This window comes from Aythya fuligula, chromosome 19, assembly GCF_009819795.1.
Source record: "Aythya fuligula isolate bAytFul2 chromosome 19, bAytFul2.pri, whole genome shotgun sequence".
Lineage (NCBI taxonomy): Eukaryota > Metazoa > Chordata > Aves > Anseriformes > Anatidae > Aythya > Aythya fuligula.
In genome coordinates this window covers 5036743-5059489 of record NC_045577.1, presented here as the reverse complement: position 1 = coordinate 5059489, position 22747 = coordinate 5036743, and the positions used below count along the sequence as shown (strand labels likewise).

The following is a 22747-nucleotide window of genomic DNA, read 5'->3' as shown; positions in this document are numbered from 1 at the left end:
GGATGCAGGGCCAGGAGGCCAGTGGAGCTAAGCAGCACACGCTCTCATCATACAAACTTACATGCTTGCTCTACAGTAAACTGTCTTGATGTTACATTTTCTTGGGTGGACAGAGCTATTTCTTTAGATGGATCTTAGTTGGGATACCACCACCTCTTCTTTTTAGTGTAAACCCTCAGAGAATAGTCTGTCAATCTTCCTTTTTGGAAACTTCTTACTTAATTAAAACATTTCCAGGCTCTGGTTTCAGTTTAAGAATAGTGAGGTGAGTGGTACTTTAATTTGCAGGAGTACTGCAATTTCCATTTCTTTCTTTTTTTTTTTTTTGATGGAAACTCTTCCAATTTTCTCTCTTTAATGAAGGTAAAACTCTTGCCTATGGGATTCCACTTGTACAGTCTTTACAAGGAATGAAGACCAAAATAAAGGTAGGTGCAACTAAATATATTTGCTCTTGATAGTAAGATTAATAAAAAAATAAATTTCAGCTGTTATCTTGTAGTCATCGGTGTCTGTCCTTAAAAAGGTCAAGCAATCTCTTGCTGTATTTGTGAACGTGACTTACATGATCCTCCTGTGCTGTTGAGATGATTTAAGAACCATGCAAATATTCTTATATGTAAAATGTTATACATTCCCCTTTACATCAGAAAAGAGATGGTGGTGTGGTGTTGATACTTGAAAGACTGTTGATTTTTTTATTTTTTTTTAAAGGGGTGGAGAGTGCTCCAAACTGTGATGTACAGGCTTATAGTAAAACCCTTTAGAATTCACTTTGTCAGCTAATAGATCTTAGAAGTGGAAGTGTCCTGTGTATTAGCTCTACGTTCTCTTAGCAGTTCTCTTTTCTTCTCTGTTTGCAGCGGAGTGATGGGCCGTATGCACTTATATTAGTCCCAACAAGAGAGGTAGGTGGCCCTTTTTCTTTCTGTTTCTGTCAGAAACTGATTGTGTGAACACTGATTTTTAGTAGATGTGGATCCACCAGGGACTGAAGACTGTCCTAGGAAGCATCTTTTTGCCCTGACATCGTGTTTGCTCTCTGAATGCATGTTGGCGTTTTTGTTTACTGCCATACCAAAATAAGTCAGAAGACTTCTCTTAAGGTTTCCTCATGCAGCGAGACCTAATTTGGGAGGACTGGAGAAACTCTCTAGTTCAGTACATGGGGGGAAGAAGCTTGCCTAGTTCATACTGCAGGAGTAAGGAAAACGAATGAAATCAGCTTTGCAAGCACGGAGGTTTATACAAACACTTTGCTTATAAAGCCCTTTTTTTCAAATCCAGAAGTGAATGCTGAAGATGAGGCTACCAAGAGTTGGTTTCTCCACAGAACTCCTCTATTTGATTTATGTTATTTGCAATTGCAAAAGCAATTTCAGAGGAGGGTATCAACCTTTTTCGTGCATGTCAAATGATAATAACTTCAATGTAGAGAACTGATGGCAGGTATCTAGTTTGGGGCACAGTATTCCATGCAACCTGCAGTGCAACAATATCTCAGCTCAGTTCCATGAAAGGAGAAAGCTCTGAAGCTATTTAAATTTTTTACAGCAGCAAACTCAGTGCCTTGCTAGGATGCTGTGTGAATACTAAGCATGTAGGAAACTGTTCATAAGCTTGTTTAAAGAGCTGCCAATGAGTGCGCTTATCAAGATATCTTGTAATTACAGGTGGTATTACTTTTCTTTCTGTTGAAGGTAATAGGCTTTCTTGAGAGCTTGGCAAATAGTACGTAATGTGTAGTCAGAGCAATTAAAATAGTTTTATTCCCGTAACTAAGCCCTGGTCACATACCCGTGTTCCATGAATGAGTCAGGGTGGCACCATTGCCTCTCAGTCTTCCTCATTGCCACAGCAGCAATGTCTGTTGGACAGCACATGAAACCCAACAGCTAAATGTTTCCTACTGACCAGGCATTTACCTTTGCAAGCTTTGTATATCCCACCTCTGGTTTGCTGACTGGGAAATGGAGAGGTAGAAAGGTCCAGTGGCATGATCACTCCGTGGGTCAGGTGAGGGGATAATGTGGCATGCACAGACTGCCAGAAGATAGTGTTTTAACTGCTGGGCTGCATTTCCTTTTCATAGTGTTTTGTTTGTTTGGTTGCGTTGTGTTTTTTTGTTTTTGTTTTTTTCTTCCAGAAACTGTGCAGTTTTCCTTTTTACTCTTCTAGTGGAGCAAAATCTTTTGTGGTTTCAGCGTATTTTTTTCCCTGGGGCATTCAAAGAGGCTTGCAGAAGTCTGTATTGTCCTGACAGCTGGCTTGTGGAGTTGAACCAATAGAGGGGTTTTTGAACAGGTCCAAATATAATAAAAGAAGGATTATTTAAGGGACTAAAATAATAGGCAGCTTGTAAAAGAACAGTTAGGGACATATTTAGGATTCTGACAATATGTGGAACAGACATCCAGACATCTTACAGATTTTTGAGGCAAAGAGGGGATTGCTGTCCGTTAGTAGGCTTTCTCAGAACTCACTTTCTTGTGTTGAATTCCACAGCTTGCAATCCAGAGTTTTGATACGATTCAGAAGCTACTGAAGGTAAGAATTCAGTGAATTCAGTTCAATTTTCTTTCTTTTTTTTTTTTTTTTTTTTTTTTCCTTTGAGCCTCTTCCTGTAAGATGCTAAGCAATTTCAGTTCCTGTGAGTTCAACTGGGTGCTTAAGGAAATCCAGCATCTGTCAAGATCTATGGTCCTGCAAGATAAATCTGTCTGTCTTTAAACACATTTAAGTGTGATTTTCTCTGTGGCATGTTTTAAACTATTAAATGATCAATAAGCTGATTAATTCTGGCACCTTAGTTACATAAGTTTTCAAAAACAAGTCTAGTGATCTTCATGCTTTGTTTTTAGAAATAGCTGCCATCATTTCAGTCTGAGTTATGAATGAAAACTCACAATGGCAAGTACCATTTTACTGAAACTGTTACTAGACAGATGAATTTCAGATGGGGATTAGAATTTAGGTGAGCCACTTAGCCATTTGAATGGCTGGAGAAATTAAAAGGCTTTTGAAGATCACTACATGATAATATATTACTTTTATCTGAGGCAGGGTATCTTAGCATGGAGCTAGAAGGTGTCTAAACGGTTTGTCTGATCCATCTTCCCACCACATCTTCTGTTGTTCTTTGAAATAATAAGGCATCTTCCAAATATTTGTAGTGCTGGAATTATCATGTCAAATTTTAATGTGTCGTGGTGAGGTTTAAAGTACTTGAGTCTTCTCGACTCTTGACCTGGAACTCCAGTCTGTTAATATTGAGCAATAGTAGTCTGTCAAGACCTCGAGCAATTGAAGGTGGTCATCAAAGAATGAATCTGGATTGCTCCACACCCTTTAATTTTTCTCTTTGTTACCCGTAAATGTGTGGCAACCATCAATTGTTACAGTTACCCAAAAGAGACTATTTGGATCACAATCTGACTGGAGAGTGTAACTTGCTTGTGTAATTACAGAGGGAGAAAAAGGCTAGTTGAGCTCTTCTTGATGCAATTACTCTAATACCAACTGCTGAGATTATATTGGATGGATCTTGCTAAGACATCTTTCTTATTTCAAACCTGTCCAAGGAGCACTTTTTGTTAGAAACTGTTTTGTTGGAGTATTTTTGGCAAGCGGTGACCCATGCAAACTTAAGCCTATTTACCAGTCACGCATTTGTGCAATCCTTACAAGCTGTGCTCTGCGTCTGTCCTGCATTTCTTGTCAAGTGAGGCGATGACAGTCCTGTGCTTTGATTATCTCCCCTGTAAATATCGGGCAATATTGGACTCGGTGAAGAGTCAGGCCTCATTAAAGTAAATGGCAAAAACTCCTGCCAGTATCAATGAGACTGATATTTAATGTGCACATGGTGGCTGTGTGCCTGTAGATCTGTGTGTGTACAAATAAACTTTATAGGTCTGGTGTGGGTTTGTTTTTTTTTTTAATCTTTCTTGGCCACAGGAGGATATTGCTTAAAGGCAAGATGAAGGAATAGCGTTGTAGCTTGTCTTTGAACATTTAGGTTACATGGGGAGAAGGGAAAGAAATATTATTATGTGAGTGAAAGCGGTGCAAAAGTGATTGCATTTCTATTTTCTAGACAACGTGGGAAGCAAGTTACATGCCTAGAACCAGAGGTGCCATTGATATTTATCTGTGGGTGAGAAAGGGCATATAGGCTGTATCTGTTAGATCAAATCAGGCACGCGCTGCAGTCAGCTCTGGTCTTTTCTCTTTTTGCCCAGAAAAATCATTTGTTGGATTAGGCTCTGTCTATTTATTAAGAAGAATCTATGTTGGTCTTGCTTTTCCTTTCTGTAGCCGTTTACCTGGATTGTGCCTGGAGTGCTAATGGGGGGAGAAAAGAGAAAATCAGAAAAAGCCAGGTATGAAACCAACTTCTTAAATTGTATTTTGGGTTCTTCTGCTCTACAGCCTTTTTCTCTGCTACTCTTCTTTAGAGTACTTTTCTTGGTGGGAGAAAGGATTGTGAGTTTGGATCAAGCTGTGATCCCCCTGGATCTTACACAGATACAGTGACTGGGTCAGCAGGAAGTATTCACTTTCCTCAGTTGGATCTATTTCTAAAATGTTGATGAGCCTTCTGAGATGATGATTTCTCGTGTCGGTATTTTTTCTTTTCTGACAAACACCTGTATTTGCTTATCTCCAAGTGCTGTCTACAGTATTTGTTATGGGGGAAATTGCTTTTTGGAGAAGAGATTTCCTGGTGTTAAAAATCTTTCTTTTCCCTTTTCAAAAATTGTATTGTAAGCCAGTAAACCAAAATGGAATTTTCATTTGTCTGTGTGTAAGCATACACAAAAAGAAGTTTAGTCTATGCAGTAAAAAGTACTCAGAATAGAAAACTGAGCTTGCATGTTGTTTTTTTTTTTTTAATATTATTAATATTTCTTTCCACATTGTCTGTATCGCTGAGTATGCCACTGTGAATATCAGTGATGATTAAGGGTAAAATTTGGCTGTGCAAGAAATTACAGTTTTAATCAATGAGAAAGTACTATTCCTGCTAATTTTACTATGTCTGTGATTTTTTTTCCCTGTGTAGGTTCCAGCTCTTCATTCTGGTTTCCTATTCCACAGTCACTTGTAATATGTGTGTTTTCTTTTCCTTTTTTTTTTTTTTTTTAATCAGATTACGTAAAGGGATAAATATCCTTATTTCAACTCCTGGTCGACTGGTTGATCACATCAAGTCCACAGAATGTATTCATTTCCGTCGCACTCAGTGGCTGATCATTGATGAAGCAGACAGGTAAACTTCCAGGTGTTCAGATATGGAAAAGAATAAAGATACTGTCTGCATCTACATTAGATAACGCATTAAAAAAAAGTTCTTCAGCCATTTATACTTAGTGGCCTCAGCTAAGCCGCAGATAGATGTCTGAGATTAGGAAGAAATATCCCCTTTGGACAGATTATTCTACAATTCAATTGCAGAGATTCGCTGAGTATTCTGACATGTCTCAGCCTGTCAAAAGTTGAAGGTAGAACATAAAGCTAGATGGGCCAAAGATCTGATCAGCTCTAGCACTTCTGCTGTTCTTAATTGGCTTATGTTGCCTTAAGACTTTCTTCTCATTCCTTAGAGCATCTTTCATCATCTCGGTTGTTTTTGTAGGATCCTGGACCTGGGCTTTGAAAAAGATGTGACTGTGATACTTAATGCTTTAAATGCTGAGAAAGAGACACGTCAGAATGTCCTGCTCTCAGCCACACTCACAGAAGGTAGGTTATAGACGTGTTGTGTTTCTTTTAGCTGAAAAATTCACAGGGAACTGTGAAATAGCTTGTTGAGATTTATTATATTATGTCCCAATCTGAAGCCCTTTGCAGAAGTGGAATAATGCCTATTGATTTTTGTTGGGCTTATGACACTTCTTCATTAATGGAATTTCTGTCAGGGTATATACTTACATAGTCCTTACATATGTCACACACAGCAAAGTCACCATGAACCTGGGAAGCACTGTTTTTGTTTGGTGTTTTTTTTTGTTTTTTTTTTTTTTTTTCCCTTACAGATGCAGAATTAAGGCAGAACAGGGCAGCTGCTGTGTGATTTGCTCGGTATTATACAAGAAGTCAATTGCTGAGGCAGGAGTTGAGCCAGGCCTAGTGACTCTTAGACTCTTTATAGAGCGGAGATCTGTTGTGTTTTTCCACACACATCATTAAAAAATGGAACTGCCAAATGCTGTCTATCTGGATGAGACATTTCTATCATGTAAAATAACAATTGGCTGAAGCAGGGCTTGTGACGCTTTTGGTGGAGTCTGCAGCAACTAAGCCTGGCTGAGCCCTGAAAAGTCTGTAGATGTGGAAAAGTTCTCTCAGTGTTTGAAGCATGGCTCATGAATTCCTTGTTTTTTACAGGAATTGCATTAGCTGTTCTGTATGTGAATATATCGCCACCCCCTCCAGCAGCACCCCAGATTGGGCCTCATGTGTTTTTCATTTTCTGTGGTTTAGGTGTGACACGGCTGGCTGATATCAGTTTGAATGATCCCATCAGAATTTCCATAGCAGATGAAAACCAGAAGAGTCTCAAAGCAGCGTTACAAGCAGATAGTAGTCCGTCAAGCTGTATGGACCAGGAAAACTTTGCTGTTCCAGAGCAGCTCAAGCAGTATGTCATGATGGTCCCTGGCAAATTGAGGCTTGTCACGTTAGCAGCTTTTATCCTTGAGAAATGCAAGGTGAGACTCTGCTTGCATTTATATTACTAAGTAGCCCTTTGCACTTTTTCACTCCTACATCTCTTACTCTGTCAAGGATAGCCTGGATTAGATCTAAAGCTTTGAAGTGCATCTAGTGTAGAGGGAGCCACAGGAGAGCTGAGGTGTTCTTGCATCTTTCATGCTGACAGTGAGATAACTGCAGCATGTTCTTGTACTACTTCTGTGGGCTTAGCATTTGGTGTCAAACCTCTTAATATACCCCATTCCTGGATAATTTTATCTACAGAAACAGAAGTCACAGAAGTATCATGAGATCAGGGAATTGGGAGAGGTGTGTGGGAAATGGACACATGCAATTTTTTTTTTGGTTTCCTTGCAGTTTGAAAAGCGACATAAGATGATCATCTTTTTCTCCAGCTGTGAACAAGTGGAATTCCACTACAATCTCCTTCTAAATGTCCTTTCAGGAGAGCTAGAGTCTGAACAACCTAAACATTCATCTGTCTCCTCTGTGCACTTAGAGTTTCTGCGACTGCACGGCAACATGGAACAGGAAGTAAGCACCATCAAAATGTCAGGATACCCAGTGTTGTTCCTTACTCCCTATGATTTATTTTGTGGTTATTTTGGGGCGGAGGGCAGAAGAGAGGACAGAGTCATTTCACCTCTGGGGGCCTCTTTCTTCCATCTGTTAATGAGAATAAGAATATTGTCCTACTTCTGGAAAGTACTTTGGTAGCTATATCTGAAAAACACAGCTGAAGAGGCAAGAGGTGTTATTTCAGCAGGCTGAGGCAGCCATTCAGTATTCCCAGTGGGCACGCTTAAACCATTTATGTATCCGTGGTTCTCTCTCATGCAGTCAAGAAAGGCTTTTAATGCCAGAGGCAAACCTCATCCCAGCCCCAAAATGTTACTACCCGAGAAGTTGACCCTATTGGCTTTAAAGAATGGTGTCTTGACAGCCTGTTCTTTTCCCTGAGATGGAATAATAGCAATATAACGGTGATTACCCCAAAAAATAAGTCTAGGTTTTAGCAGAGTGGGATAGGATGGAGAGCTTGGAGTCTGCTGCCGGGAGAACAGTGTCGAGTAAGCTGTCACTGCAGCGTTTCTCTCAGTAGCTGAGGGAGCTCCCTTGAAAATTCAGCCCCAGAACCTGCCCTTGGTCTGTGATGGAGAGAGCTGCTGCTTCACTCTCGAGCTGCACAGCAGAGATGGTAAATGAATAGATCTCTTCTGAGGAAGCAAAAGGTGAAGAGCCATTGTTTTTCTCACTCATTCCCATCCTGTGGAGACCAGAAACATGTGCTTTGCTGTCCCTGCATTCTGGCCTTTCCTCAACCTGCCTGCCTGAGTGAGCGAGCAGGCCTGGTCTGGCCCAACTCTACCCTGACCAGCTGTTAAGGCAACAGAACACCACTAAGTAGCTGGCACCAGGGGAAGGGTTTTGCCTTTTTAGTACCCAGTGTGTAATTAGTGCTTGATGTCTTCAAATTAAGAGCATTAATGGAGCTAAATTGTGGATCCCATATGGTACTGCTGAGCACGGCTGCTGTCATTGTCAACAAGATACAGCGTGCTCTCTTCTTTAATTTTTGTCAGCAGAGGGTTCAGCGTGTCGGCAAGGCCCAAGTTTCCCTTCTTTCCTAGAACAATTCGTCTAGCTGGGAGTCAAGTACATCAAGCTTCTCTGTCATCAACATAGTGGCCTGTTCACCTAACCTCTAGCTAGAACTCTGAGGAGGAAGGCTTGGAACATGGAGACAAGGTCATTTTGGCAGGAGGAGGAAAAAGGGCCAGGAAAGAGAATAGGATCATGTGTCAGAGGCCACAGACAGTCTGAGCTCTGAAAAGGACAAGAACAAACGGAGTAAAATCAAGGAAGTGTGAGTGTCGGTAGGTGGATGGGTGTTACTGGCGAATGCTCAGACCAAATGTTACTGAGGCCTTTGGTTGCTGGTGCTCAGAGGTGGTGTAGTGTGACAACAAATGTATCGCCATGTGGGACCACCTGAATGAGGCATAGTTGTTTAATTGTTACATTAGATACTTCACTTTAGGATTGATTGTAATGTGTGTACACACTTAATTTTTCTGCTCTAGGAAAGAACAGAGGTCTTCCAGGAGTTTCTAAAATCCAAGACCGGCATCTTGCTTTGCACTGTAAGTAACTTAGAGTCCCTCTGCAGCTCCATGATAATGGGCCCGCCTGGTATCTAATGGTAGAACAGAGAACTTGGCACTGAGCTGTAATTCCAGCTCACTGTCTGACCTTGAGGAAAGTCGTTTCCTTTTTCTGTGTTTCACGTTAAATAGGGTCTGGTGCCCTCTTTGCAAACTATTGTGTGATCTCTTGCTGTAAGACACCACAAGCAGAAAAAGTGAGTATCATACACAAAAGCCTCTACGTGTTTTGCATGGCCTTATGTTTCTGCAAAAATCTGTTCATTTGAAGCTGGAACCTTGCCCTCTATGCGCAGTCAATAGAAAACAATCCTAATTTGTAGCATGCTCCGTAACTGCCAGGTAAATTGGATGCAATGTAATATTTCCCATCTTAATGACTACCCCAAGGTTAAAAACAAAAACCTGCGGGATTGGAAGGGAAGCCCAACCAGAGAACGGTGTCATTAGAAATGCACACGCTCTGCTGCTCTCCATGCTTTGCCCTTCAAGCTTCCTTCAAGGGTGCTGACGGAGAAATTCTTGTCCTCTACTGAAGTTTGCTGGCACCCTTGTGTTGTGGTGGCACCTTCCACTTCTCGTTTCTGACCTGTCGGTGCCACAGCTAGCCTGCTGCAGTGGTGCAGAAGGCTGCACGATTTGCTCTCTAATAGTGGCAGCTGTTGATCTGAAAATGTGTGAATCTTGGCGATTTCTACCCACCGCAAACTTGTAAATTACAGCGATCGGGAGTAATTAGAGCTGAGAAAACCTCTCTAGCTCTGAAATGACTCCTGTTCTTGCAGCACATTGTTCTTAAAGGAAACTAGTTGCAATTTTTTGCAGAAACCGGGGGCTGAATTTTATCTCAATTTCATGCCCACAGTATGAACTAGGACTGCCATGTATATAGGAGTGTTTGAGGTAGCATTGTCAATTTACATATTGTATCACCTGTAAAAATGCACTTCTTACCTTCTTGTCTTGTTCCTGCTTGTGTGTATGGTCTTCACAATGATTTGGTCAAGGTCAAAATGTATCTTTACAATGCGTAAGTGTAACTATAATTTGGTTTTTCTGTATTTGGAGATAATACTTCAGTGTCTCAGTCAAGGAGAATAGCAAAGCTTAATCATTCACTGGTGCAGATGAAGTATTTTGAAGATAAAAAATGTCTGATAAATGCTGAATACTAAACAGCTAAGCTTTGTTATCCTTCATTCACGTTCTGTCTATAAATGAGAAATTTCAGGGACATCTCTTGTTACTGAAATTTCACTCAGTATCTTTCTAAACTCATTAAATTGCTCAGTTTTAGACAAAGATAAAATAGAATCATTGTAATTGCTCCTGTGTCTTTTATTGGGATACCATTCCTGGGTGAGACAATTTGGAGGGGAGATGCAGCCTGTAGCAGGAAAAATACAACAGGGTAGGAAGAAAGATGAGTTAAATAAAGAAATCCCAGTGGATGGGATTCCCCTCTTGAGACACCGGAGATGTGGCGTGATTTCCTGCCGTGCCACAGACTCCGTACGAGTGGATGTGGAATTGTGATGACAAGGCAAGTAGTCACATCAGCTGAGCAGTGATAGTTGTGTGTTTGCTCCTGACCTGCCATAAGTGGGAGGTAACGTGAACTGGCCGTGCTCGCGGTGAGGAGAGTGGTGTAAGGCGATGCATTTATTGTAATCTGACTTCATTGCAGTCTGAGCTGTTTTGCATTTATTGCAAGGCAGGGATGCAAAGCCCGACAGTTACAGTTCCTGTGGCTCAGCTGGCGCATGGTTAGCATGTTAAGCGCAGTAAGTTGCATGTCGAAGTCCAAAATCTCTCTGCGCTTCAGCTCCCCGTCAGTAAAATGGGGATAGTAGCACTGCTCTACCTTACAGAGATGTTGGGAGGACAAATGCATTGAAAGCAGGAGGTGGCCTGTTACCACAGTAATGGGGACCATATGGACACCTTAATATAGAGATACACTTTGCACTAGTCCCACATTACAGGTGCCTCCCCAACGCAGATGTCCAAAGGGCAGCCAGGCACTGTGACCACCTCCTGCCTCCGAGGGCATTGCTTTTTTCTGACGCTTTTTTTGTATCATATCAGCAAAAACCTTCTGCGGTAAGATGGTTCCGTTCCCTTCGCTGCGAAACAGTGACTAGTGCCCACAAAATTTTGAAACCTGGCTCACAAAAGAGCAACACAAATAATGTTACCGTCCTTTCCTTGTCCCTTATGCCATGTTCTCCACCCATCTTTCCGCTCTAGTAAGCAATGGGACCTGCTGTTCCTTTTATTAATTTGCTCCATGTCATATGTATATTAGTATATTGTATAAAATATTTTTGCAGGCAAAATAAGCTGGCAGGCAAGAAAATAAAGAAGGGCTGTGTATCTCAGAGGGTCTCATCCAGATTTATTTCTCTCTCCTTCGCTGAAGTTCTTTGCGGCTTCCTTTGGGATGTGCCTTTTAAACAAGTTCATCTCTTCCAGGGAGAGAGGAAAGATCATTTGGAGATTGTTTGCTGTTTACTCAGTCACGCTAACTCATCTTGCCAGTTTTCTGGCGGCCCCAGCCAAGAGCTTTCGCCTCTGACAGCTTCTGTGCTCTCTCCTTCCTCCTCTGATTACGCAGCCCAATCTGTCACCCTGCCGACGGGGGTCTCTACCCTGCTGATGGCTTTCCACACTCGGCAGTAATGACTTTTGGCAGGCCGGGAAGGCGCGAGAGCTTCTTCCCCAGCTTGGAGAGCCGTTAGGCCCTCTCTGCCTGTTAGCTAAAGCACTTTGTGAGGTTCTTTGGTAAATAAATGAGTCATTTTAATCCAACTGACAGCCTGGCACCTGAGCAAGCTGCCTTCCATCTGTACTTCTAGGCCTCATGTAGGCAGCCAATTGTCAAGCTCAGGGCCTTCAAGACCTCACCATTGAGTGTCTTTCAAAAGCAACTTTAGCAATTTCCTTTGCCCTAATTAGATTGTGTGCGAGGCCCTTACAAAAGTTTAGTGGCTGTGTTGGCTCTCATGTTCTGCAGCAACGTGCCTCGCTTTAGGCATGGTGTTTTTGCCCTCTGTTTCCTCGCACCCACCCCTCTGTGCCTCACCACCCCCTTCCAGGCCACGAGGACAGGATGGTGACACCAGTTTTTAGGAACAAAGATTTCAGTGTTTCTGCAAGCCCTCAGGTAGATCGGGCTGTGATACTGTGCCATTCTGTGACTTGCATGTGGGGTCAGGCCAGGAACGTGGTTAAGGCTTCAGATTATTGTTTGGTTGGCATTTGGGTTTTCTTTACAATTGAACTGCAGTGGTTTCTTTCTTCTTCCTCCTGTGAGATGGTCACTTAATCTTCGTTTTCCCCAATCCATTGACTAGAATTGGCAGTGAGCTGTGGAGGTGTCATATTCTTGATTTCCCTTTTACTAAGGAATGGTTGTGTAGGGTCACGTGTGGAAGGGGGAATGCTCTCTGGGGCAAAGGAAAAGGAGGGAGGGTAGTAAATTGGAAATCTGTTGGGCTTTCTGAAGGAGTGTTGGCAGCAGGTTAGTGCTTCTGCGTAGGGAATAAATGTAGCGCTAGCAAAACTGGGTAATTGTTGCTTGAGCTGTGTTCTGTTTCCTGGCACGGTGACCCAAAAGTATTTTTCTAAAGATCTGAGAAGCAAGAAGCTCTTGGGCTCTGCCAGCAGAGGAAGGCAAATCAGCTCAAACTTTTTATCCTAATTCTACCTTGCTGCTGCCTACCAGGGTCTTTGAGGAAAAGGAGCTACAGGAGACGCAGGTGGACTGATACTGAGGAATCTTTGAGAGTTTGCAAAACACTCCAATTACCAGTAAATCCCAAGATACTTCTGAAAGAAAGCCAAGCTAAACCCCAAGAGAACAGCTGCTGATATATGTCAGTAACAGCTGAATGGAGTTGGTGGCATTGTGAAAGCAGAAGTGAATACAGGGCTGGCGATGGGAGAGCCTCCTCCTGAAATGTTGTCCCTGGCTTTTTGTTATGCTTTTGGTTAACCTTTCAACTTCCCTGCTTCCTTTGGCAAATGTACGTGTGAACAATGCTGTCTGTGGCGGTGGTTTCACAGCCAGAGGTATTAAGACAAGTTACCTCAGAAGAGGAGGGAAATAGTCCTGATGGGTGAGGGATGGTTCCTTCACCTCCCTGTGCTGGAGGTGCCTGCTCGGGACCGCAGGGACAGCTTAGCTACCTGCATATTTGGGGTAAACTGACCCTGCCCCAAGGCCAGAGCCCTCTGATCAGCCACAGCCCTGCCTAGACTGCTCGCTATGAGAAAGAGCACGGTGTAGGAAAAGACCAAAGACTTGTCAGCGTGGGAGCACATAACAGAACCAGCAAAAGCAGAATCAGGCGTCAGCACTGCTGTCTGATTGTGCTGTAGAGTTTATAATCTTGTTATCCTGGTAACTGCTGTACACATTCCCCGACTTCTCTAGATTTATTTTCTCCAACCTCCTTTAAATGGCTTTTTGTACATCTGTTCATCTGACTCTGGGAACAAGTCGATTCTTAATGAGCGTGCTGGAGCTAAAGTGTGTGTTATTTCAGAGTGGGCGCTGTGGAAAGTGTCTCCTCTTTTACTGCAGTTGGAGCCACAAAGCAACCTGGCTAGTGCTTATGAGAAGGTCTTTGCTGCCAAAACATCAGCTTCCTAGTCTTTTAACGTGTGTGGGAGTTGCATGAAAACACTTCAGTGGGTGGCTGACACATTTTTAGTACATTAAGCTCCTGCTTACGTTCTTAATATATTCTATTTTGCAACTAGCTAAAAGATACACGTGTTCCAAAACATTTCCTAACAGAGTTAAATCTGCACACCTGCTCTGTTATTGTGCGTGGTGAATGTAAAATCCAAGGAGTATGTGAGGACATTACTAATGAACAGAAAATCAAGAAGGGAGATCGAACCACGTTCGCACTCTCTCCATTTTGAACACTATTTAAACTCTTTTCTCTTTGAAAGGATATATATTTTTTGAGCTGCACTGGCTGTGGATAACTAAAGGGTCTCGCTCAAGTCCTGCAAGTTGATGCATTTTCTCACCAGCTGGCACATCAAATAACTTGCCTGAGAGTAGCTTCATACTGTTTTCTTCAGGGCTGAGTTTTGTTTGTCCAAATCAAAGCCAGACTGGTGAAAATCTAAGGGATAGCTGAAGTCCCCTTCCCTCGAGCTGTCCTTCAGCTTCCTGCAGGTTCTACTAAATTGTTTGGTGGCCTTTTATCACAGGGCCAGGTGACCTGCAAGTCTTCTGCTCCTCAACTTCAGACCATCGCCTAGGAAACGACTAATCAGTAGTGGTTGGAGATGAGCATGTCTTTGGGCATTCTACTCAAGGCCTAGGGTCCTTGGTCATTGCTTCATGGCCATTTTCCTCATGAGCAGCCTGGCTGTTCTTAGGCTCGCCGTAGAGAAAGTTACGCTGAGAAGTAATGTTGCCTTACAGGGGTTTTATTCTGCCTCTCTCATTGTTTGGGCAGTAGGTGCTATGAGCAGATCTGTTTTCAGCAGTGGTACAAACTGAAGAACTAAAGTATCACTATGGTATCGCTTAATGGTATCACTGCCGTGACGAAAGGTGACTCTCTCTGATATAATGCAAAGGGACTGGAGCAGACTGCTGTAATTCAACACCACTTTGCTGAAATGGATGTTTTTATATCCTCCAAGCTTTGGCCTGTAGCAGTGGAACACTTTCTATTGTATTAGCCTGTTAACAATCTCCCTTGCATTTTAAACCCCTACCCTTATTTTTGACCTCAGCCCATCTCTCCCCAAACCAGGCACATAAAAATCCTACTTGCGTAGCCAGTTGTCCCAGCATAATCACTACCCTAGGAGAGTTCTTAATTTGCTGATATCTGCAAAGCATTTTTACAGTAATTTCCTTATTAATTTTAAAGGATGTCGCAGCACGTGGGCTGGACCTGCCTCAAGTTACATGGATCGTGCAGGTAGGTTTGCTGTGTTTGTGTATGCGTACGTATGTATTAAGCTCAGCCTTGCTCAGATGAAAACCCCCTTCCAGTCCACATCCTCTTTCTGCCGTTTTGCTTGCCTTTGTGCTGGTGCCTACAGGTGTGAGAGACCTGCGTGATCCCGACGACAGGACCAGGAGTCAAGGCTGACAGTCTGTTTTCCTCCTCAATAACTTGAGTATTGTCAGCAGTGTAATAACGTTCTGCTGGCTGGGAGGAAACACCTCCTGCTTCCCCCCCCACAGGAAGCTAAATTCTGTGAAGCACTGGCCGTTTCTTTTGCAGTTCTGTGTTTCTGATTTTCTGAGATTGGTGGGGAGGCAGTTCCACGAGGATTTTAAGTGCAGTCCTAATGTTAAACATTGAGTAGCCCAATCCTGCCTGTGTAATGACCTGAATGTTTCGGGTTAGGTTTTGCTGGGTTGGGACTGGGACTGGGTAGCTGTAAGCATTCAGCTTTCAGTAGAACTGCATAGTTCAGATTTTTCCCTTTAAAACAAAAACAACCACCACCACCAAACAAACAAACAAAAAACCACGAACACTGCATTGCTGCTGACAGAAATGCTCTCTTTGGGGAGGGAAAAAAAACTAAGGGAGATGGATTGAACCTTAAAAATAGCAGCTTGTCATTTCAAATAGGAAGCTGGGGGCACGAAGCAGATTTCATTTTTGTAAAAGATTTATAATTAAAAGAAAGGTTAGTTGAATTCAGCAAAACTGATCTAGAGATTCTCCTCTATCAAGTGACACCTGGGTAGAAAGAACAGTGCACAAAGCCTCAACAAAACAGCCTTTTAATTTCTACCTCATCCCTTCAGGTAACAAATTTTATTTTAATTTTGTGTTGTGTTTTTTTTTTTAAAGACGAAAGATTTTGTAGCAGCTAGCTAGTCAGAGAAGGCTGGGGAAGTGAAGTCTTTAATTCCCAGCTCTGTATATTAATATAATTTACCAAAGATACAGTTGCCAGTGTTAGAACGCAGTGCAAATTACCTCAAGCCCTGGGAGATTTCTGTGTGTCCAGAAGGCGAAATCTCAGCTGTCCTGAGAGCTGTGTCCAAGAGCAAGGACCTGCAGGGAGCAATTAGATTGCTCACAGCATCTTACTCACACCTCTAGCCAGTAGAAACTTTGCCAGAGGGCACAGGTATAAACACTAGAGTGGGCTTTGGTTGTTGGTTTTTTTCCAGTTAAACTGCTGAGGGCTCATTTCTAAGCAGTATCTCTGTGCATGTTCATTTTTTCCAGGAAAGAGGGATAGGGGGAGAATAGGGGAAGGCTAAAGGGAGGGAAATAGGTCACCCTTTATCAGATCTTGCAAGTGGCTGGGCATTTTTGATCCCCAGAGAAGTAAACGAGGGGCACCGCTATTTGGGGTGGGACGGAGCTTTAAGCAACGTTTCAATAGCACCTCGCAGTTATGGGTGGAAAGACAACTGCTGCCTGAAGGACGTACTCCCTCATCTCTTTCAGGTTTCCTCTACCCAGTAATGTATCCAGTAACCTCTGATTTGGTTTAATTCAAACAAAGCAATTTAGCCCAACTCCACGTTTAAATTTGTCATGTTTTATTTCATGGCTTTTCTCCCAGAAGCAGGCAGCTTCTTGCTTCGGATGTATGGGCATTGCTGAGGGTTGTTTGGTTTGAGGTTTTTGTGTGTTTTTTTTTCTTTTTCTTTTTTTTTTTTTTTTTTGAGGGAAGCAAACAGGTTCCTGACGTGCCTGTATAGAAATAAAATGTAAAAGGCAAAGAGAGACACTGAGATGGGGAAAACTGTCCTATTATCTGAAAGTTGGCCAATGTGTCACATTCACATGTCAAAAAACTGCTGTGGCTGAGGGGGTTGAGTGATGGTTACAGGGATGAGTCCGATGGGCTCTTCCTAAACAGACTGATTCCGAGGCAAGTACAGCGTGTGGGTTTTGCCCAGATCCCCTTTGTTTCAGGCGAGCGGGCTGAGCGTCTCGTTTATAATTAACACGCCGTGTTCTGTTAATTCCTCCTTTCCCTTCTCGTGTTCCCTTTTTGAAGTATAACGCTCCGGCTTCACCTGCGGAATACATCCACCGGATCGGGAGGACGGCTCGGATTGGCTGTCACGGGAACAGCCTGCTTGTCCTGGCGCCTTCGGAGGCAGAATATGTCAGCTTGCTGGCTTCTCACAAGATTAAGTGAGTCAGAAACGCGAACAAAAGTTTCAGCTCATCCTTGCTAATTAACCTTCCGTGGCACTTTCAGCGGGACTGTAGCTCGCGCAGGTTTTAATAAGAATTTATTAATTCTTGTGATCCCGGACCAGCCCCAGACTAGCAAAAGGAGAGGAAGGGGAAAGCGTGCGAAAAATCATCAGCCTGACAGATTGTGTGCAGGCGAGTGTGTGCGGCGAGGGGCAGAGAGGAGATGGTAGTCGGAGATCCTTTGCACCCGGTTGTTATCTCCGTGGCCCTGGGTTCAAGCCGTGGCTATGCGGAGATCACAAGTCAAATGAGCCTGTCAAATGCTAACTGGCCATCTGCCTGCATAGCACCATATTGTCAGAGATTGTGCTTTCGCTTCAGGAGAGATCCGGCGGAGAAATAGCTAGGGAGCTGTGGGTCATAGCTGGCAGGTAATTGGCCCAGATAGGTTGTGTAAGTGGCTTGTGACAGAAATAGGAGAGGCTTTTGCGAGTGGTGAGGGCTCAGTGTGGTCCTGGAAGGCAAAGAGGGCAGTGGATTCAGCAGACCAGAACTGGGGTACGTTTCCTGGCTAGCTGAGAAAGCTGCTCTTACACCGGCTGTAGCTAGGGCAGGGGAATAGGCAGCAAGGAGCCAGGCTGGTGAAGGGCCAGCCCAAAGTGCAGTCAGCTCTGCTCGCACAGTTGTCCCTTTGTGGGGGGGAAAAAACCCTCAGATTTGCTATTCAGGAGCACTCTCAGGTCCCAAGCCTCCTCGGCAGTCAGCTGGAGATACGTGACTCCCCTTGCTCCCTGCTTTGCTGTCTCTTGGCTTTTCAGAACAGCAGCCGAGCGGAGTCCTTTTAGTGTTGTGCTGGTGTTGATGGAGCCCTGTAAACTCGTGCACAAATTAGTTCCCTTTTATTTCTCGTGTTTATGTCGGGTGGAGCTGCTTGGAGCTGTATTTGGTTTTGCATCCTTGAAACAAACAAATGTTGGCAGTAAATACAGGCTTATTCTAGGCTGTGAGCCATTTAGTGGTCTAACAAAGAGCCATCCATCATCCCAGGTAACTATCTATTAAGCAGACACCAGCAAGACATGGAGGGCTAAGCTGACAGGGTTTTTTTTCATGTAACAAACAGCACTGACATTTAAAGGTGAAATCCCACATAATTGTGAATTTTTAGTTCCAACTAGAAAGTTTTATTTTTCTATTTTACAGCATTTGGGGAAGGCTTGGAGAAAGGAGAGGGAAATTTCCCTCCTTTTTTTTTTTTTTTTTTCCCCAATTTTAAATGTTAACGCTTTTATCCGATTTTGTTGTTTTTTTTTTTTAACAAGTTTAAGGAGCGGTGTCAGTCACCCACGCTGGTAATTATATCTGCTAAGGAGACCTGTTGTTGAGCCAGCCGCTGTTCGTCAGGCATCTGGAGAAGACTGTGCTCAGTGTGCGGAGGGAGGTTTATGTGGATATTTTTCCTCTACTTCTCAAATCACTACAGCCAAACAACTCTGGGGACTGTCTTTTCTTGTTTGTTTGGTTTCTATTCTTCATAAAACGCGCTGCCCCGGAGAGAAGGGACTTCCCAAAAAAGGAGTGTAATTCCCCTCCTTTGACCCCTGGCTTCAGATGGAAGGAAATGAGTGGCTAATTGGCATGGGTGGGCGATTCGGCCTGGTTGCAGTCATGTGTCCTCTGCTCTTCCTACATGGTGTGAGAAGGGGGCAGCGGAACAGGAGAGAGAGCTGATGAATTACAGAGAAGATGCGGGAAGGCAGCTTGAAGCTAAAGGCAGCAAGTGCCATCAGCACAAATTGCCGTTACCCTTCATAAACAGAGCATTACGCTGATAATCCTGACAATTTAATTCAGTGCGGTAGTGAAAGACAGCATGTGTCGGACGCTCTCCGATCCTCTTAAGCACTGATAATTTTTGTTTCTTTATCCTAAGGCTGTGTAGCTTTTGATTGGGACTGCACGAGTTACTGGACTTTGCATTTTGTTTTAATTCTTCGCTTCAATTTGAAGTCTGTTGTTTCTTACTGGGGATGAGTGTGTTGTGAATTGTTCTTTAATTTTTTTTTTCTTTAAATGAAATTCCTGCTGGGTTTATTGAAATGTAAATACTTCATAAAATATGTATTTCTAAGAAGACAAAGCATGAGACAGGTCCTCGCCGTCTTTGGTTGGTGTAAATGAGTAGTTCCAGTGCCGCACTGATTTGTGGTGGGTGAGGATCAGACCCAGAGTTTTTTCTTAAACCCCTCCACCCACCCCAGCATGCTTGGGAGTAAGTCCAGAAATGTTGAGGGTTGGAAGTAATGAGAGCAGACGTGGCTTTGTTCCTGGATGAAAATCCACTTCGGAATTAGGGATGACTGCCTTTGAAATTGGAAATCGCTCGCAATTAATTTTCACCGGTACCTGAAGCCTCTCCTTGGCTTCCACTGTGGAAAAGCAGCATTAACCTTTGCCAAAGCGATCTCACTTTGGCTCTGCTGAGATCAGCAATCCCCGATGGGTCTCGAGAAAGCTGCGTGCCTCTCTGTAACTTTCTTTTCAATCTTTGTGTGGCTTGAAGTTGTGGCTCCTCTACCCAACTGTAACCGCATACGTACACGCACACTGATGTTCAGTGTGCATTTCCCCCCCCCCTTTTTTTTAAAGGTTAGACTCCAAAATGTTCTGTCTCACCTCTAAGCATAACTAACGGATTTTCCTTCAAAGGCAGAAAGCGAGGAGCAGTAGAAAGTCAGCGAGATTTACTTTTTTTTTTCCTCCTTTTGCTTATGTCTCTTTCAGTTCCTTCAACTGCAATCTAGCAGCGCCTGCCTCGACAGCTATCAGATAATTTCTTTATCTCCTAACGGCAGCCTAACTAATTTATAAAGGCAAACCCATCACCGTGAAGGCACGAGTCATTTCTCTCCCCTCGCCGCGCCGTGCTCTTCTCTCCCCCCCTGCCTTCGCCCGCTCCCCTCGCCTGATGCTCCCCGCTGCGAACCAGGTTCACGGCTCTGTTCGGCTGCGAGCTGGCGGCGCGCCAGGAGCGGGGAGGATCGGCGAGGGGGTGACACATCAGACAAATCAATGTCAGGGGGTTGACGTTTTCATTCAGCGCCGTGTCAGGGCAGCCTTTTGGGGAGGGGGGAAGGGGAGGGACGCTTCTTCGCTCGCTTAAGCGGTTGCCGTTTATGTTTTAATTTGCTGTTATACTTTTCACAAACAGAAAGACCCTCGGTTGTCTTTTTCTGCTCCGTTTCCCTTTCTCCCCCGTCGCTCCCCCGCCTTTCTCGGCAGCCTCAGTGGAGGAATCTGCTCTGTTGAGTCCCAGCTGCACAAGGATGGGGCTTCTCTCCCTCGTAGGGTATCTCTTGGCCACGCCAGCCTTTACCTTCCAGGCTGTGTGATCGCTTCTCTGGACCATCTCTTCCTTTCCTTGTGTTGTGACGAACTGGCTGAGGTTGAAAATGCAGATTGCAGGAAGAAAAGGTATTCATTGCTTAAATTGGGAGGGGATAGGGAACAGGCCAGGATCACAGTATCCTGTAATGAAGAGTGTGGTAAAGAATCACCTGTTCCTCCTGGACAGGGGTTTTGTGAACCCTGAGTGAAGAGGAAGGGGAGATCCTTGTTACAATCTCTTCCTACACTTCACAGAAAATCATCAGTGCCTCCTTTCAGAAGCCACGTACACCTGTCTGACCATATGAGAGCTGGTAGGCCCCCAAGATTTACCTCTTCCTTAAACTGTTGTAAACCCAAATGAACGCCTCGGTTTCCATGCATTATTTATAATTGATTCTGGTATAAAAAGGCAAAGCATCTCTTTTCTAGAGATGACCTTTGCCCGTTGCTGAAATGCAGCAACTTGAAAATTTGGGCTCACAAACTTCAGCTTTTATTCTCTGAGTAATTCCCTTGGAAATGGGACCCAGTTTGGATGCAGCTGTAATATTAATTGCCTGAAGCTGCACAGCTGTTCCTGTGCTGTGTCACCTGGCGTGTGTGTGCCCCACAAGGCAGTGTTAAAGAGGACAAAGAATATCTAGTCTCGTGTAAAAGCATCTCTAAATGGGACCACTCACGTGCTTTAAAATGAATCAGGTTCTTAAGTGCTAGTGGTATCTGGGCCATAGCAGTACCCAGCAGCGTTCTGCAAGCTGGACTGGAGAATAAATCATCTGGTTGAATCTACAGGAAGAATGTGAGTCGACAGAATGAAAATAAATGCCCAGTGTGAAACCTGGCTAGGACAGCTGACTGAGTCGCCTGAGTTTAAAAAATAAATAAATAAATAAAATGTGTCAGGTCCCTAATGGGCAGGGCTTTGGCTTTGCACTTTAGAGGAGAAAGAAGGTGAGTTCTCAGAATGGGGAAGGAAATCAAAGCACTTATTTGGCATCAGAGGTGGCTTTTGAAGCTATAAATGAGTGGGAGAGCATGTCTGTCAGGTACTGTGTTTCTAAGCCCTCACCCAGGCAATGTAGCAAGAGGTTGGGATGATGTAAAATGTTGTGGGAGAGAGGTGTGTGAGACTTGGCTTCATAGGAAAAGTTCCTTGGGATCCTGGTGTTTCTCTCTGAGTCAGTGTGAGAGCAAAGAGCTGTGTCTTTCCACAGCTTTAGTTCTAGGTCTTCAGCTTTGTGAGCATAGCCACTAACGTGGGTGGAAAATATGGTGTGTAAACGTCAAAACACTCTGTTCCTTTGGATGAGGGTTGAGCAATATCTCTGATCTTTAAGAGAATCCAGCAGCTAAATCAGGGGAGATGAGATGTAGGAGAAGCAGAAAAGTAAACTTGTTCTGGCAGAGCTGAGAACACAGCAAAGTGAGAGCAGCACATCTTTCTAGCCTGTATGTGCAGGTCTCAAGTCAGGCTCTTTCTCACACTTGCACAAGCAACAAAATGCATCTGCTCCCTGCCCATGGCATCTCATGGACAATGAAATGGGTGACATCCTTTGGGTTCAAAGTGGAGGTTACACCTTATTGTTATAAAGTAAACCTACATGAAACATTACTGTTACAAGCTGCTTGAACTCTATACTGAGGGTCTTTTACTGGAAAACCAGTAAAAGAGAACTAAATGTTTCCTGTTTGTCTTGATGCTTTTCAATGCGAGGAAAGAAAAATTAGGGAAACAGAAATATAATTAAAGGCCTGGAGTTTTTTGATGGTTAGTTATGCTGGTTGAGAACCAAGGAGCCTTTCAGTGGACTGTTTTTATTTGCCACCCTTGGCTATTTTGAAGCCCTGTTAGTACCAGATTGTGTGTTGGTGCCTAATAGTGGTGACAAGATAGTTGGTAAAATGTTGTCTCTGTTCCAGTGAAAGCACCAGTTCAGCTGGGGCTGAGATTTTGTATTGATGACATTTTTGGAGTTGCTGGGGGAGTTGCTAAGACCTTGTGTATTTCAGGGATAAATGCTTAAGTTGAACATATAAATCTCAGTCTTCTTGCAATCCATTATCAGCCTGAAGTTTGTTACATGCTATGTTTTAAAAAGTAGTAGAAATCATTGACTTTTTTTTTTTCTTTGTTGCTTCAGTGTCTCAGAGATAAAGATGGAGAAGGTATTATCCAGCCTGATGAAAGACGATCGCTTCAAGTTGCCCGGACCAAGAAGCAAGGTGAGTTATTCTGCTGATTTGGAATTGCTGCAATTTTCATTTACCAGTTAAGCATCATAAATATTCCTCCCTTAGCTTCCATCTTTA

At 43.5% G+C, this 22747-nt stretch overlaps 1 protein-coding gene across 2 annotated transcripts in view; it reads left to right on the top strand.

Moving 5' to 3' along the window:
* DDX31 (DEAD-box helicase 31) overlaps positions 1–22747 on the top strand; it is a 47278-nt gene that overhangs the window by 3521 nt on the left and 21010 nt on the right. For both annotated transcript variants that reach the window (XM_032200600.1, XM_032200599.1), the window contains exons 6-17: positions 364–428; positions 864–908; positions 2506–2547; positions 4318–4382; positions 5153–5272; positions 5639–5745; positions 6487–6713; positions 7075–7251; positions 8802–8861; positions 14789–14839; positions 16899–17038; positions 22579–22660. In XM_032200600.1, coding sequence (XP_032056491.1) covers positions 364–428; positions 864–908; positions 2506–2547; positions 4318–4382; positions 5153–5272; positions 5639–5745; positions 6487–6713; positions 7075–7251; positions 8802–8861; positions 14789–14839; positions 16899–17038; positions 22579–22660 — 1181 coding nt within the window. The remainder of the gene's footprint in view (positions 1–363; positions 429–863; positions 909–2505; positions 2548–4317; positions 4383–5152; positions 5273–5638; positions 5746–6486; positions 6714–7074; positions 7252–8801; positions 8862–14788; positions 14840–16898; positions 17039–22578; positions 22661–22747) is intronic.